This window comes from Mauremys mutica, chromosome 20 (genome assembly GCF_020497125.1).
Source record: "Mauremys mutica isolate MM-2020 ecotype Southern chromosome 20, ASM2049712v1, whole genome shotgun sequence".
Classification (NCBI taxonomy): domain Eukaryota; kingdom Metazoa; phylum Chordata; order Testudines; family Geoemydidae; genus Mauremys; species Mauremys mutica.
Window position 1 is genome coordinate 20632315 of NC_059091.1, and position 17274 is coordinate 20649588.

A 17274-nucleotide genomic window follows, 5' to 3' on the forward strand; every position below is an offset into this window, starting at 1 on the left:
AAGAGGGTTTCTCATTCTCTCCTAATTAGTGTCTTGGTTAAGTCTGGATATTCCCATCATCCTCATAAACTCCTTTCTTATCATGGGACAAACTCATACCTGGCTCACTCCAGTGTCTTCAGTGTTGCTATTCCAGGGAGGAAACTGGTCCTGTGACCTGCCCATATCTTCCTGCTAGAGCCTGAGAGGATTCTCATGCTCCCTTGAAGGCAGGAGCTTCTCAATCTGGGCGTCACACTCCCCTGCCCTTCCCATACTGCCAAAAGGGAGAGGAATTCCCAACATGGAAAATGGAACATAGCGAAGGCTGAGAACTACCTCAAGGTCCTATGGTGAATCCCTCCCTTCCCCTTGTTCAGTCATCGTCTCTTGTAGGGAACCATGTTCAGTCCCGGGAGTTTCTCCCCAAAGGGAGTGTTAGGAGGGGTTGATCCTGCATTGAGAGATCTAACCAGTGTTGGTCCCCACAGCTCTTTGCCTCTCCAACTTTGCCCAAGGAAAGGCCAATGTGATCCTGTACGTCCTGCTGGCGATTTGCATTGCAGTGGCCACCGCTCTCATCGTGGTGAACCTTGGGAAATGTAAGTCTCCTGTTTGTTTCTACCTTGGCCTCAGATCTCATCTGCCAGGATCGAGGCTGCTCTGACTAGTTTTGGTGGATTTTAGCAGTAGGGCACAAAATTGGGCTGAGAATTGAGGCTCAGCTGTGATGTTAATTGTGGAGCAGTTGCCAGAGCTACGTAACTTTCACTCACCTCTGAGTTAAGGTGACCGGATTTTCGAAGGGGTGGGATTTGTCCTTAGCATAACTATCACTAGCTTTCCATGGAACCTGTGCTTGTAAATCTCAGAAAAATCCCACCCAAAATCAATAATAGGACCATGTTTCTGGTGACATTTTTAAGGTTTTGAAATAGTCATATAAAAATGTTCTTTTTTCAACGGTGTGCTGGAGCCCGTGCAAAGGGGTGACTGCGGATCCTGCTAGCAGAGAGGGAATGTCCGGAAGTGAGACCAATTCAACCAGGCATTGCACAATGCGCTGCCACAATTACCTCTTCCACATTAACACACGGAGAGCTAGGGCCCGACAAATGCATTCCTTTCCTTTCTAATTTTGCAACCAGCTAACCACACACAAATCGAGACAGGCTCCTTGTGGCAGCAGGAAGCTTTCTGCTCTGCACAGCACTCAGAGCTCTGCATTGCTCTGGGGAGGGTGAGCCTTTTCACTCTCAGCTTTGCTATGCCCCTTTGAGTTTTCCAGCCACATTCCTCACCTGTGTGTAGCAGTAGCAGCTTCACGGCACATCTTGGGGCCACTGACAGCTCAGTGTAACATAGAGCAGCCCCAACACAGCTCTACATTGTACCAAGGACCGAGCTGATGTCCAGAATAATGAATCCCTGTGTTGAGCACAGTGCGCCTGTAGCGGAGGATCACAACTAGCATGAAGGACTTGACATCAGAAGTCTTGGTTAGTACCTGTAAGGAAACTGTATTTACAGCAGCACGGATGTCTGCAAAGATATGGGTTTCCCCTGCTGATAAATTTTGCTCCGCTATCAAAAATCTCATGTCTACAGTGTCCAAGGGTCTTGCCGAAGCCCAGGTGGATAGAGACACTATAAGAAGAGATGCCAAGAGAAATCTGTCATATCAGCAGGACTATCTAGGTGAGAGGATAAAGGAAATGTTTCTATTCCTTCTCAGACCTCGCAGATCTTTTTTAGTCCTTACAGATCAAGGGAGGGCAGAGTTGGGCCCACGGGGTCAGTTGCAGAGCTGGTGGAAGTTGATGTAGCTCCTTGGACTTCAGTGGAGCTGAGCAGACATACATCAGCTGGGGATCTGATCACAGCTCAGACAGGGCTCCAAATTATTGTGGGGTGTGGGACAACCACGGGAGGTGGAAGCAGCTCTTAGAAGTTGTTGGATAACATTGTCCTGCTCCTAATATCACTGATTAGCCAATGAAATTTTGTTTTGATGAGGTCACTTTTCTACCATTGTCTCATTGGCTGAGAGTGTTATCCTGCTGGGGAAGCCATAGGCATGAGTAGAATTGGTCTGTAGCAGGAGTAGGCACATGCCTGGGGACCCCATAAAGACAATTACTGCTAGGGTGAGTGGGAACTGAGACTCGTCTCCTCCAGGACACTCCCCTGCCCGTCTGAAAAAAGGAAGCAGGAATATGGCTCGGGGGAGGCCCCAGTCTGCCCAGAAGAGTGTGGTAATGTGTCCCCAAACACCCAGCAAATGGACCTTCATTTCTCCATCCCTCAGTTTCACTATCTTTGAAATGGGTATCATTTCTTGTCTATTTGTATTGTAACCATCTCTCGCTCAGTGTCTATGCAGTGCCAGAGCAAGGGTACCCAATCTCAGTTCGGGTTTGTGCAGCACCTGGCACAAAGGGGCCCTAAGCTCAGGTGGGGCTTGTAGGTAGCATGGTAATTTAAATGAGTAATAGCTATAAGTGAAACTCATTTACATCCTTGCAAATGACTGCGCTTGCTCCATAAATTTCACACACTCCTGTAGGAACGGTCCTTATCCAGCGCTCCTCAGTGGTCGAGCTTGTGGGTGGGGCAGCATGAGATTCTGTGTTGTTATTTAAATTGGAAACTTCCCATTCTCTCATTTTCCTTTTAGAGTTGAAGATGTCCAAAGAATTCAACGTGTTTAACAGTCAACTTCTTAATGGTAGGTTCTGCTGATGTTTCTCAAGAGGTTGGGCATAAACAGTTCCCTTGTCACAAGACGTGCAATAAAATCCTGGGGGTTGCACATGGGTGGGATCTCTCCCTTCGATGCGCCCATGTACAGCAGTTCTTTTCTACCCTCTGTTGTTTGCAGTGTCCAAGGAGCTGGCTGGGGTTAGGCTGGGGATCGAGGAGATCCAAGCTGATCACGTGAAAGACCAATCACATCTCCAGGACGCCATAGGTGAGAAACATCCTTTTCCTTCCAATGCCTGATCACTGCTGCTTCCTTGTAGAGGGACTCCTGGGTCTGATCTTTCCCTGTGAAGGGCAAACTGAAAAGGAAGGAGAGAAGGAGGATGACAAAGGGGAAGTATGATGACGGAGCAGGGAGCCCTACATGGATAATCCCATTTTAGTTTGGGTTCAGCTGCATCCTGCTCCCATGGGCCTCCCCAGGTTTTATCCTGAGCCCAGTTCATGCTGCAGCAGAACTTTGGAACTCAGACCCTGATCCAGCAAAGGCACTTATGCATGTGTAACCCATTGGTGGGCATGTGTGACAGGCCCCCTTCTGTGCTGATCTAGGAGACGGTTCGGCAGCTTTATCTGAAGCTGAAGTAGTTCCTGCTTTTAGCCCTGGAGAACCACAGTTCAGTCCCCAAGTTGTTACCCACAATAGCAGCTGTCAAACAACTCCATGCTCGTGATTACTGTGTGGTGTAACACATCTCAGAGCAGTGGTTTGCGACCTGTGGTCCGTAGACCCATGGGGGTCCGCAGACTATGCCCAAGATTTTCAAAGGGATCCTCGCCTCCATTCTAAAATTCAGGGGTCCGAAAATGAAAACAGGTTGAAAATCGCTGGCTTTGTGTTCAAGGGCTTTGCTGCATTGTGATCTCAGTACACTGTAGATACGTGGGAGTGGTGGTGGCGGTGGTGGGGTGCTCTGGTTCGCTCAGCGCTGCTGAGAGCTCACGGCTCCCATGGCCTGCAGAAGGAATTTGGCAGTGCTTATCCCATGTGGTATCAGGCCCATCCAGTGCAAACATGAGCCGGGTTCTGATCTTATTTATGCTGGTGTCAGGGCTGTGACTAGGGATTTAGACTTCCATAGAAGAGGCCCATGATGCAGAAGTGGAGTGTGGGCTACCTTATTGTGAGCCTACTGAGGAAAAAATTCCCTCACTGAATCCAACAGTTGGCTTGAAGGAAAATCAATCATAGAATCATAGAATCATAGAATTCAAGATCAGAAGGGATCATTATGATCATCTAGTCTGACCTTCTGCAAGATGCGGGCCACATAAGCCGATCCACCCACTCCTGAACTAATTCACTCCCTTGACTCTGCTGTTGAATGCTCCAAATCATGATTTAAAGACTTCAAGTAGCAGATAATCCACCAGCAAGCGACCCCTGCCCCATGCTGCGGAGGAAGGCGAAAAACCTCCAGGGCCACTGCCAATCTACCCTGGAGGAAAATTCCTTCCCGACCCCAAATATGGCGATCAGCTGAACCCCGAGCATGTGGGCAAGACTCTCCAGCCAGACCCTCTGGAAAATGCTAACAATATCCCAACATTGACCCTTTGTACTAATTACCAGTGTGGCACGTTATTGACCTATTAACTAAGCCCGTTATCCTATCACACCATCTCCTCCATAAACTTATGTAGCTTAATCTTAAAGTCATGGAGGTCCTTCGCCCCCACTGTTTCCTTCGGTAGGCTGTTCCAGAATTGCACTCCTCTGATGGTTAGAAACCTTCGTCTAATTTCAAGCCTAAATTTCCTGACTGACAATTTATATCCGTTTGTCCTCGTGTCCACATTAGCACTGAGCTGAAATAATTCCTCTCCTTCCCTGGTATTTATCCCTCTGATATATTTAAAGAGTGCAATCATATCTCCTCCTATCCTTCTTTTGGTTAAGGAAAACAAACCAAGCTCCTCAAGTCTCCTTTCATATGACAGGCTTTCCATTCCTCGGATCATTCTAGTGGCCCTTCTTCGTACCCGTTCCAGTTTGAATTCATCCTTCTTAAACATGGGAGACCAAAACTGCACACAATATTCCAAATGAGGTCTCACCAACGCCTTATATAACGGGACTAGCACCTCCTTATCTCTACTAGAAATACCTCGCCTAATGCATCCCAAGACCGCATTAGCTTTTTAACGGCCACATCACATTGCCTACTCATAGTCATCCTACGATCAACCAGGACTCCTAGGTCCTTCTCCTCCTCCGTTACTTCCAACTGGTGCGTCCCCAGCTTATAACTAAAATTCTTGTTAGTCATCGCTAAATGCATAACCTTACACTTCTCATTATTGAATTTCATCCTGTTACTAATACTCCAGTTTACAAGGTCATCCAAATCTCCCTGGAGGATATCCCGATCCTTTTCCGAATTGGCAATACCTCCCAACTTGGTGTCATCCGCAAACTTTATCAGCCCACTCCTTCTTTTGGTTCCAAGGTCAGCGATAAATAGATTAAATAAAATCGGACCCAAACCGAACCTTGAGGAACTCCACTGGTAACCCCCCTCCAACCCGACAGATCACCCTTCAATACGACCCTCTGCAGTCTCCCCTTTAACCAGCTCCTTATCCACCTCTGGATTTTCATTTCGATCCCCATCTTTTCCAATTTAACCAGTAATTCCTCATGCGGTACCGTATCAAACGCCTTACTGAAATCAAGATATATTAGATCCACCGCATTTCCCTTGTCTAAAAAATCTGTTACTTTCTCAAAGAAGGAGATCAGGTTGGTTTGGCACGACCTACCTTTCGTAAAACCATGCTGTAATTTGTCCCAGTTGCCATCGGCCTCAAGGTCCGTAACCACTCTCTACTTTAAAATTTTTTCCATGACTTTGCATACTACAGATGTTAAACTAACAGGCCTGTAGTTACCCGGGTCACTTTTTTTCCCCTTCTTGAATATAGGAACTATATTAGCTAATCTCCAGTCAAACGGTACAACCCCCGAGTTTAGAGATTTATTAAAAATTATCGCTAACGGGCTTGCAATTTCACTCGCCAATTCCCTTAATATTCTAGGATGACGATTATCCGGGCCCCCTGATTTACTTCCGTTAAGCTGTTCAAGTTTGGCTTCTACCTCAGATACCGTAATGTCTACCCCCATATCTTCATTCCCCTCAGTCCCTCTACCACTATTCCTGAGCCCTTCATTAGCCTCATTAAAGACCGAGGCAAAATATTCATTTAGATATTGTGCCATGCCAAGATTATCCCTAATCTCCACTCCGTTTAAAGTTTTAAGCGGTCCCACTTCTTCCTTCTTGGTTTCCTTCCTATTTATATGGCTAAAAAACTTTTTGCTATTGGTTTTAATCCCCTTCGCTAGGTCCATCTCCACCTGGCTCTTTGCCTTTATCACTGCTTCCCTACACCCTCTGATCTCAATAAGGTAGGTTTCTTTGCTGATCCCTCCCATTTTCCAGTCCTTGTACGCTTTCTGTTTTTTCTTAATCACCCCTCTGAGACGCTTGCTCATCCAGCTTGGTCTAAAACTGCTACCTACTAACTGTTTTCCCTTTCTCGGGATACAGGCCTCTGACAGCTCCTGCAACTTCAACCTGAAGTAACCCCAGGCGTCTTCTGCCTTTAGATCCCTAAATATGTTAGTCCAATCCACTTCCCTAACTAGTCGCCTTAATTTAGTAAAGTTAGCCCTTTTGAAATCGTAAACCTTAGTCTCAGATGCAATTTTGTTTATCCTTCCATTTATTTTGAAACCAATTAGCTCATGATCACTCGAGCCAACGTTGTCCCCTACAACTATTTCCTCAACAAGGTCCTCGTTACTCACCAAAATCAGATCTAAAATGGCATTCCCCCTCGTCGGTTCAGCAACTACTTGATGAAGGAATTCATCAGCTATCACGTCTAGGAAAAGCTGAGCCCTATTATTATTACTAGCATTTGTTTCCCAATCTATATCCGGGAAGTTAAAGTCTCCCATGATCATACAGTTCCTATTAGTATTTACCTCCTTAAAAACATTAAAGAGCTCTCTATCCATATCCAGGCTAGATCCCGGCGGTCTATAGCACACCCCAATCACTATCCCAGGGGATGCTCTAGTAGTTTTCTTCCCCAATGTCACCATTGCCCAAACAGACTCCGTATTATCCATTGCATTGCTAGTTATTTTGTTACATTTCACCTCATTATTGACATACAATGCTACTCCCCCACCTTTACCTTTGTTTCGGTCTTTCCTAAACAGCACATACCCTTCCATACCTGTACTCCAGTCATGGCTACCGTTCCACCATGTTTCGGTTATTCCTACGATATCCGGTTTCAATTCTCGGACCAGGAGCTCCAGTTCCTCCATTTTGTTACCTAAGCTTCTCGCATTGGTGAACAAACATCCTAATTTTTGCTGTTTGGCTCCTCTCACCCTTTTCACCCAACTTGGTAGGGACACAGTACTACCAGTATGACCTGTCGGTCTAGTATCCGTCCCCACCCCTTCCTTATACCTAACCCTCCCCCTCTGGCTATATCTGTTGTTATCCTGTTGTTCTCACTCTCAATGTATAAATTTGGTGTGGAGAGTACCTGTACCTCTCCCAACCGTCTCCCCCCAATGTCTAGTTTAAAGCTCTTTTAATCAGATGAGCCAGCCTCCCTCCTAGAATTCTACTTCCTTCCCTACTTAGGTGGAGCCCATCCCGTGAGAACAGTTCTCTGTCCCCGAAAGCCTCCCAGTGCCCATACATCCCAAAGCCCTCCTTGTAACACCACTCTCTCAGCCAACTATTTATCGTCACGATCTTGTCACCCCTTTGGCGCCCTTCCCTAGGGACAGGTAGAATCCCACTGAAGATCACCTGAGCCTCAATTTCCTTGAGCGTCTTACCCAACCTGGCATAGTCTCCCTTGATCCTCTCTAGCGAGAATCTAGCCGTGTCATTCGTTCCTACATGAAGGATGATCAACGGGTTCTTACCTGCTCCTCTTAGGATCCTTTTCAACCTCAGGTCCACATCCCGTATTTTAGCGCCCGGTAGACAGCACACCCTTCTGTTCTCCGGATCGGCCCTGGTCACAGGCCTGCCCAACCTTCTCAGTATGGAATCCCCAATCAGATAGACCTGCCTTTGCCTGGGGACAGTGCGGTCCTCTAACCTATCCTCCGTCCCCCCTGGTTGCAAGCTCCTTCCATTCCTATCATCCCTTGTGGTTCCCCTTAAGCCATCCTGCATCCTCCCTGGGCCCAAACTTGGAGCTGCCTCCATCGACCCCTCCCCTCTTTCTATCGGACTAGCCGCTCTTCTCTTTTTCCTTGCCCTCCCACCGTCAGCTACCACCTGCTGTACCACTTCCTCATTCTCCAAACCTTCAAACCTGTTCCTTAGCTCTATTTCTCCCTCACTGGCTCTCCGTTTCCCCTTCCTGCTTCTCACGGTCACATGCTTCCACTGCCTATATTCCTCATCTGGCAGTCCCCCCTCACTGGCTTTAGTCCCTGCTTCCCCCTGTACTCCTGGGCATTCCCCTTCAGCCACTGCTTGCCATTGCTCCATCAGCTGCTCGAACCCCCTTCTATGCTCTACCAGGATTTCTACCTGCAGCTCTAGACCCTGGATCTTTTCCTCCAGCAGCTCTATTAGGCGGCACTTCATGCATACATAGTACTGTTCTGGGTCCCCCGCTAGGACCATGTACATACCGCAGCTGCAGCCCAGGAGAGCAGAGGTACTTAGATAATACAATGGTGGACTCCGGTATCAGAGCATAGTTAGGTCGAAGGCTGTGAAAGGGGACAGAGAGTATGTTTGCATATGGATGGACACATTTCCAGCTGCTGTAAAGGAAGGTCTGAACCAGCCCAGAAATATCAACCTGTTGATTCCGGTGGCATTTTTCTACCCCCTGCCTGCCCTGACAGAGATAAAGAACCTAACGCACAGTATGTCGAAGGAGCTGGCTGAGGTGAGAAGGGACCATGACAGACTCCAGGAGGTCTTGAGCAGGATGCAGGACGAGTTACGGAACATCACAGGTAAGGGGACACCAGACAGGGCTTGAAACCAGTGACGGAATTAACCACAAATGCCCAGTCAGTGAAAGCCAACAGAGAACAGGGCATTCAACTTTCAGGTTCCCAATAGGCCTGTGGCCTGGGCAGCTCCCCCTGCACTGAAACTGACCACATCTTCCCAGCTAGGAGTCCCCAATGGCTGTAGAGCCAGCACAGATGTCTCCTGCCATCTGTGTCTCCAGCACAATCCTGCCCGACCATGATTCTATCATCGGTGAGCCTACTGAGATAAAAATTCCCTCTCTGAATCCAACAGTTAGCTTGAAGGAAAATCAATCAGCCCAGGAGAGCAGAGGTGCTTAGATAATACAATGGTGGACTCCGGTATCAGAGCATAGTTAGGTCGAAGGCTGTGAAAGGGGACAGAGAGTGTGTTTGCAGATGGATGGACACATTTCCAGCTGCTGTAAAGGAAGGTCTGAACCAGCCCAGAAATATCAACCTGTTGATTCCGGTGGCATTTTTCTACCCCCTGCCTGACCTGACAGAGATAAAGAACCTAACACACAGTATGTCGAAGGAGCGGGCTGAGGTGATAAGGGACCATGACAGACTCCAGGAGGTCTTGAGCAGGATGCAGGACGAGTTACGGAACATCACAGGTAAGGGGACACCAGACAGGGCTTGAAACCAGTGACAGAATTAACCACAAATGCCCAGAGTCAGTGAAAGCCAACAGAGAACAGGGCATTCAATTTTCAGGTTCCCAATAGGCCTGTGGCCTGGGCAGCTCCCCCTGCACTGAAACTGACCACATCTTCCCAGCTAGGAGTCCCCAATGGCTGTAGAGCCAGCACAGATGTCTCCTGCCATCTGTGTCTCCAGCACAATCCTGCCCGATCATGATTCCATCATTGGTGAGCCTACTGAGATAAAAATTCCCTCACTGAATCCAACAGTTAGCTTGAAGGAAAATCAATCAGCCCAGGAGAGCAGAGGTGCTTAGATAATACAATGGTGGACTCCGGTATCAGATCATAGTTAGGTCGAAAGCTGTGAAAGGGGACAGAGAGTGTGTTTGCAGATGGATGGACACATTTCCAGCTGCTGTAAAGGAAGATCTGAACCAGCCCAGAAATATCAACCTGTTGATTCCGGTGGCATTTTTCTACCCCCTGCCTGCCCTGACAGAGATAAAGAACCTAACGCACAGTATGTCGAAGGAGCTGGCTGAGGTGAGAAGGGACCATGACAGACTCCAGGAGGTCTTGAGCAGGATGCAGGACGAGTTACGGAACATCACAGGTAAGGGGACACCAGACAGGGCTTGAAACCAGTGACAGAATTAACCACAAATGCCCAGAGTCAGTGAAAGCCAACAGAGAACAGGGCATTCAACTTTCAGGTTCCCAATAGGCCTGTGGCCTGGGCAGCTCCCCCTGCACTGAAACTGACCACATCTTCCCAGGTAGGAGTCCCCAGTGGCTGTAGAGCCAGCACAGATGTCTCCTTCCATCTGTGTCTCCAGCACAATCCTGCCCGACCATGATTCTATCATCGGTCCCATGCCTTGGGCACCAGAGGTGGTGTAGAACCAGCCAGGGACTCAGGGAGCCATAAGATGACTCATAATTTGGCTAAATACATAATGTAGCCTAACAGGCAATGGATACAATACTGTATGGCAGAAGCCGCCAGATGGTGCTGTTGTACATCGGCTTGCAAGTTCTCTTTCCAAGCATGTCAGCAGTATTCAGCCTTTGAAGACATGCTGTGTTGTGAAGCCATACTGTGTTGTTGGTTTCAAGCTGTGATATTTTTGGGGGGAAGCTGGTGCAACTAGCAAGGGAGTTTGCTCTATTCCTGACACTCTCTAACTAGGGTCAGTCCTTGGGGTAGAGTTGTAGCCAGTAAACTGGGCATCAGTGTCTGGGCTGAGATCCGAGATTGGCCTGCATTTTGTTTATGGGCACCTCTTTTCCAGGTAGAGTGACCAGATGTCCTGATTTTATACTGACAGTCCCGATATTTGGGGCTTTGTCTTATATAGGTGCCTATAACCCCCCACCCCATGTCCCAGGTTTTCACATTTGCTGTCTGGTTACCCTATTTCCAGGACAAGTGCACCCAGCAGAAATCAACAAGTTATATTAGGAAAATATTCACTCAGTGATTCAATTTTCAATGGGAAACCGATCAACCAGGCCCTGCCATCTGCTACCACATATCAGAGGGGTGACAATGCCTTATAACTTATAAAACCACCCCACAGAGGATGAATGAGCACCTGGTGGAAGAAAAAAGAATTTAATTTCAGGGAATACACAAATTCAGTGCAAATTATTTACTTGAAGCCAGTGAGAATGTCAGAAGTAAATAAGAAGTATGGGGACATGGCTAAGTTTCTACACTTCGTTTAGTCTGCATTTTGACTCTCTGATGCAGGCTTGTCCCATAATTTTACTTCTCACAGAAGTCATCTGCACAAAATGTCCACCTGGCTGGCAGCATTTTGAGAAAAAATGCTACTTCTTTTCAACATCAACTAAGTCCTGGTCGGATGCTAAGCAGTTCTGTACCAATGAAGGCTCTCACCTGGTTATTGTTAACACCAAACAGGAACAGGTAAGCCATCCACTCAGATTCCTATTGTGGAACATGCAGAATGGAAGGAAATAAGAACAAGGGGCCAGATTCTGTTCTGCTACACCAGGGTGAATCTGGAGTTACTCTAGATTTACCCCAGCGTAACTGAGATCACAGTCTAGCCCAAGTTTTCCAGGAATTTAGCAATATCTTTGGATGTAGCTTTCTGTTCAAGAAGAATTGAGGGAACCTAGTGTCATTTGAAAATTGTCGAGTTAGCTTTGTGAAAAGAAATCTCCGTGTCAGATGTGGATGATTCTGTATGAATCAAAATTCATGTATGGGGGGTATGTTGTAATCTCCTGTGAATACAAATCATAGAGTCCCATAGGGACCTAAAAATACTATTTGATTGCTACCGACCTGGGCAGGAATTCAGCTGCTGACCCAGAGATACAATGCTTTTCAGAGCAGCTCACTACTACACTAGGGAAGGCTTTTTCATATCTTAGGGAAGACCCCACTCCATATTCCTCATCAGGACTTTGCAGAAGGAATCCTGCCCTGATGGAGAATCCACCTTAAGTTTTAAATTGAGCCAGGTGCCTGCTGGGAAAAGAACCTTTAGGAGACTAGTTGGTGCTGGGAGGATGCCCATGTAGTGCAGAGGTGGGCAAGGTACTGGTGTGAATCTGGAGTCACCAGAACCAAAATGTGTCTCATGATCAGTACAGACCATAGCATGTGTATTTTGCTATCCCGTCCTTGGGCCGGGATTTAAGGCACCCCCAGTAACAAGGTTGCAGAATGGGACTCAACAGGGACTACAAGATGGTTCCTTGGTCCCTCTTCACAGAGGAGACCTATGGCCATGGGATTGACAAGCCCCAAAAGCCGGCCTTCAGCAGCTGTAGGAGGCTAGAAAATTATGTCCAGTCCTCAGGGAACAGCAGGGTAATATTCAGCCTTATTACTGTCACGTATCGGTATTGTGGTAGCACGTAGAAGTACCAATCAGAGCCCTGTTTTATCTAGGTGATGTGCACATCATCACAAAAAAACAGTCCCGGCCCCAAACAGTGTTCGTCTCCCATTCTGAAGGGCAGATTTGTAGGGCAAAGGGCAGAGATGAGGCATTTGAAGTACAGCTGGTCAGAAAATGAGCTTTTTTTTTCCTGTGGAAAATTTCATTTATTTGGGCTAAATATTATATACTGCAAATTTTCAACTGAAATCTGAAACATTTCTATTTGGAAATGCTGCTGTAAAGCCTCATGGGAGCTGTAGTTTGGATGCTTCAGGCCCCCATTCTTTAGAGGTCGGGCAACCCGGTCAGTCTACATCTCCCATGATGCACAACGGTCACTCCTCTTGAAGAGAGGAAGCGATGCATCATGGGAGTGCCTGGTGCATCATGGGAAATGTAGGGTGGCAGCCCTAATGTAAAAGGTTGGAAAAAGTGGGGAAGGGATGAGAATCTACAGCCACAGACTCTGCTGGCCACAAACACAGTCCCCCTGAAGTCCCCTCACCTTCTGCTTGGGATCATGATTGTCTTCTTCACCTATTTTCCCACATAGATGTTTTTGTCAAACCAAATCATGGAGCCCGACGTGTACTGGCTGGGCCTCAGCGACTCAGAGGAGGAAGGGGAGTGGCGCTGGGTGGATGGCAGCCCCCTGTCTGTCAGGCAAGTCCCTCTTTGTTCAGCCTCTTTTGAGAGAGATCTGTCCCTTACAATCAGCTGTTTCTGCTTTATCTCCTGTCCCTTTAAAGAGCCAGATGGAGCATTAATACCAATGTAATTGATACTAGAGGGGTCTCTGGTCCCCTTTAGTAGCTAAACCCGGTAAAGAAGGGTATGAGTCTACTACTGCCTCCATGCTGATGTCATCCAGGGTCAGCACAGAGCAGGACAGAACCTGGGATGTTCCCGGGGAGCAAAAAGCTGCTTTACCATGGGGCATTCTGAGTGTCATGCTAAGGAAAGGAGCTGGGGAGAACAGCAACATGGCCCAGTGGACAGGGCCATGGACAAGGAGGCAGCACTCCTGGGTTCTAGTCCCAGCCCCATGAGTGTGCTCTGCTGGCTGACTGTGAGGCACGTCTCTTCCTGCTCTATGCCTCAGTTTCCTCCCCTGTAAAATGCACTGGAAACGGATGTCGTCCAAGCTGAGAACAGCTCTGGCTTGAGCAATGGCTGGGCCAGCTTCCCCCTATTCAGTGGCTAGCACCAACCTGCCATGGCCCTGACCTCCAGGCAGCACCTCACGGAGTGAGTAGGCAGATCAGTCCTAGGAGCTGGCTCATTTCACACCACCTGCATGGAGGAGGTTTTCGAACCAGAGACACTGTATGCATATGGACTCTGTTCTGTTGCTAAGACCCACAGCCACACTGGGAATTGGACGGGAGATGATTTTCAGCAGGGGCAGCCTGTGTAAGCCAGGAACAAGTGGAGCATTTGCAGGGGTGCTGGGATACATGGCATCCACCAGTGGGAGTTGCTCTAGGAGCAGAGCCATCTAAATCATGTTTCTGCAGTGCAGGCGCAGTCAAGCATCGGTCTCTTTGTGCCCCGACTGCCCTCTGTGCTACGATGGGCAGCCACCCATCCTCTGCCTTCTTCCATCCATCCATCTTCCTCTTATCCACCGACTGCACCACCTGGCCTGCCAACCCCTGCTGTTTGGATGGTGACATTTAAAAGCAGCTAGAGCTGTATGAAGCAGCTGGCATCCACCAGGGTCCTTCCATCCAAAGTTATTGGTTCCCCACCTCCCTTGTAGAACTTCCATACCCACCTCTAATTCCATGTGGCTTCGGTTTCCTTCTCAGGTTCTGGGCATCTGGGGAACCCAACAATGTTGGGCAGCAAGGGGAGGACTGTGGCAGCTTCCGCTTCGACGGGAAGTGGAATGATGCCCACTGCTCCATGACTGAGCACTGGATCTGCGAACGGCAGTGCTAGCTGAGTCCCTGCATCCACAGCGGGGAGGGCAGGTGTCACACAGACTGCCCCACATGGGACTGCTCCGGAGCGTTCATCTCTCTAAATCAGTGATTCTCAGACTACCACTTGTGGCTCTTTAATGACTCTCCTGCAGCTATTTGCAGCACATGCTATTAAAACACTGTGATTTAATTATTAACCATCCTAAATTATTAACCAATCTGGATGGTTTCACTATGTTATTAACCCATTAAGTTATCAGCCTGAACTAAGCTACTAACTTATTTGCTGTGAGAATAATAGGTATAAATAAACTAAATATTTCCCATCATAATGTTTAAATATGAATAGTACTATAGTAAATGAAACAATGAATTCACCCTACTGTGGCTCTTTTGCTTAACGGTGATGGCTAATTTGGCTCCTGAGCCGCTGAGGTCCGTGTATCACTGCTCTACATGCTGGGCGGCTATTGCAGCAAGTGGAGCTCTGGGACAGGAGCATGGAAAGCAGAGGTGGAGAAGCTGACTGGCACTGGACCATCTAATCCATTTCCCTCCCATACTGGGGCCCAGGGCAGAGTTGTTCCCTTCAGGGCTCTAGCATTAAATGTGGCTCCTGCCCTTCCCCCAAGAAGAAGCAATTCCCAGCCTGGTAGATCTCATTGCCAGGCTGTTCTTCCTCACACTGGGCCAGAATCTGATCTCAGGTGAACTGCTGTGAATGCAGAGGCTGAACTGGCTTCAGGGGAGTCACCCTGAACTGACATCAGTGTGAGTGAGATCAGAAATGGGGCCATTCACCCTCAAACGTCCTTTTCTTAATTCCATCCCATTGCTCCTGGCTCTGCCCCCGGGTGTCTTCGCTGAGAGGAAGGATGATCTGATGTGTAAGGCACAGGACTGGCACCTGGGTTCAGTTCCAGCTCTGCCACTGACTCCTTCACCTGTCTGGGCCTCAGTTTCCTTCTCTTTAGAATGGATATAATAACCCTTCCTGTGTCTCTCTTGTCTATTGATCCTGTGAGCTCTGTGGGGCAGGGACTGTTACATTGTGTGTCAGCGCCGCACCCAGCACAATGGGGCTGTGATCTGTTCCGGGGCCGATAGCTGCTCCTATAAGTGCTCCCAGATCACCTATTTGCATCTTTAGGAGGCTGTTCTGCCGATAGACGCAGGCACTCGGTTCCCATTGAAGGCAATGGAGTTGCTTGTGTCTAGAAGTGCAGAGTTTGGTTCTTTATCTTATACCCCTGACTAAATCTTGAGGGGAGGGGCAGTGGTGGGTGGGGCACCCTAGGGGCTGCTGCTCCTCGGGTGGGGGGCCAGGGCCATCTGCACCTTTGCTGGAGGCGTCTGAGCAGCGGCTGCTTTGGCCGCCCCCAGGACTGCTGCTGGGGGGCAGGAGGGTGGCAGGCCAGCGGCACCAGCTTCCGGGGAAGCATGAGACTTCTCACATGTCGCTCAAACTGAATTCCCCCATGATCATGCAGCATTTTTCCCTACTCATTACAGATAGGTGCATGAGTAGACGGTCATCCTGTTCCCTCCTGTTATCTGATGGTCTGTAGCAGACACCAACTACTACCCGAGCTTGTGCTTTATCTGTTAGGACATTGATCCTCAAGCATTCAAGATCATTTTCTTTCAAGTTATCAGTAACTTGGAAACAGGTAATGGAATTTTTGACATAGAGTGCAACTCCCCCCTCTGCTTTTGCCCACTTTATCCTTCCTAAGGAGGTTAGAACCATTGATTTTAACATTCCAATCATGGGAATCATCCCACAAGGTTTCAGTAATACCAACTAGATCCAATTTATGCTAATAAATGAGAAATTCCAATCCTGCATTTGTTACCTAGGCTCCTAGCATTGGTATAAAAGCAATTCAAGAATTCCTTCCCTTCATGTCCTTTGGTTCCAAGATTAATTGTGTTCTCAACCTCTTAATACTGTGCTGTGTTCATATCTTCCCTCTTTTTACCCTCCCCTTTTGTTTTTGGTTTAGCCCTTTAATGGGGCACTAACTTCTTGAGCATCTCTGACCGATGGGAGGTGGTACCTCTGTCCTTTTTCTTGCTTTTGGTGCCCTCTGCAGGCTGCTGACTGACCTTGGCTGATCTTCAGTGGCTTGGCCTTCCAGCCAAGTCAGGAAGTCCAAATGATCCCCTTCCAGGGTATTAAAGAGTCCAACAAATAGCCAGTCTCTTTGCCCTTGCTAGGGTCTTCAGCCAAGCTCTGGGCCTTTTAAATTCAGCCCTTCCTTTTGGCTCCCAAATAAGGCCAATCCCATTATTGGGGTTTATGTTGCTTTACCTGTGGCCAGTAGGGGAACCTGGGCCCACCGACTACTCTGGGTTCCAACGCAGAGACCCTATTGTGGAAGCAGGGAAAGAAAGAGAGAGTTTAAGTGCATCCATTTAAGTGTCAGAGACAGAACAACTGTTGAGATAAGTCTTAGCCTAATATCGTGAGACCTGTAGAAGCAGGGCTCACATCAGAAATGAGTGGAAAACAGCAGAATAGTCAGCGTGACCTCGCCTTGAGATAACGATGTTTTGAGAAGAGAAAGTGAGAAAATACTGGAATAGATAGCAAATAGTCTAAATAAAATGGAGATGATTTTAATTAATGCACGTCACAAAGAGGTATAAATGCTTGTGTGATTTTGCTGGTACTTTGGAGAAACTGAGGCAGAGATGTTCTCTGCCAGCTGTATTCTTCCCATGCAATTGCTTGAATAAAGCTGTCTCTGATTTTGTTGCTTCCAACCTCAGAGTGGAGTTTTGTTTTTCCACACTATGCACCGCAGCCACACACTACTCACTTCAATTCTTCATTGCTATTGTCCCTAGACCTCTTCCTACTAGGCCCTATTATCTCCAGCCCTGTCTCAGGGCCAGCGTCCTCAGGTTCTACTCTCTCTGCAATCCCAACTATGTAAGGTTCGCTAACCAAAAACTCTGCTTGATTGTCAGGCTCCTTTGGCCAGATA

The 17274-nt window shown here is 47.9% G+C and overlaps 1 protein-coding gene across 2 annotated transcripts in view; it reads left to right on the top strand.

Annotated features, from left to right (window-relative positions):
- The window catches only part of LOC123353447 (low affinity immunoglobulin epsilon Fc receptor-like), an 82044-nt gene extending 66518 nt beyond the window's left edge, over window positions 1–15526 (top strand). The window contains exons 2-11 of one of the 2 annotated variants that reach the window (XM_044994541.1): window positions 471–581; window positions 1588–1677; window positions 2657–2707; window positions 2861–2950; window positions 8648–8761; window positions 9289–9402; window positions 9932–10045; window positions 11214–11365; window positions 12907–13016; window positions 14165–15526. In XM_044994541.1, the coding sequence (XP_044850476.1) occupies window positions 471–581; window positions 1588–1677; window positions 2657–2707; window positions 2861–2950; window positions 8648–8761; window positions 9289–9402; window positions 9932–10045; window positions 11214–11365; window positions 12907–13016; window positions 14165–14297 (1079 nt within the window). In that variant the 3' untranslated portion in view covers window positions 14298–15526. The remainder of the gene's footprint in view (window positions 1–470; window positions 582–1587; window positions 1678–2656; window positions 2708–2860; window positions 2951–8647; window positions 8762–9288; window positions 9403–9931; window positions 10046–11213; window positions 11366–12906; window positions 13017–14164) is intronic. The other variant, XM_044994540.1, reaches the window with a different exon arrangement.
- The last annotated feature ends 1748 nt before the right edge of the window (window positions 15527–17274 follow it).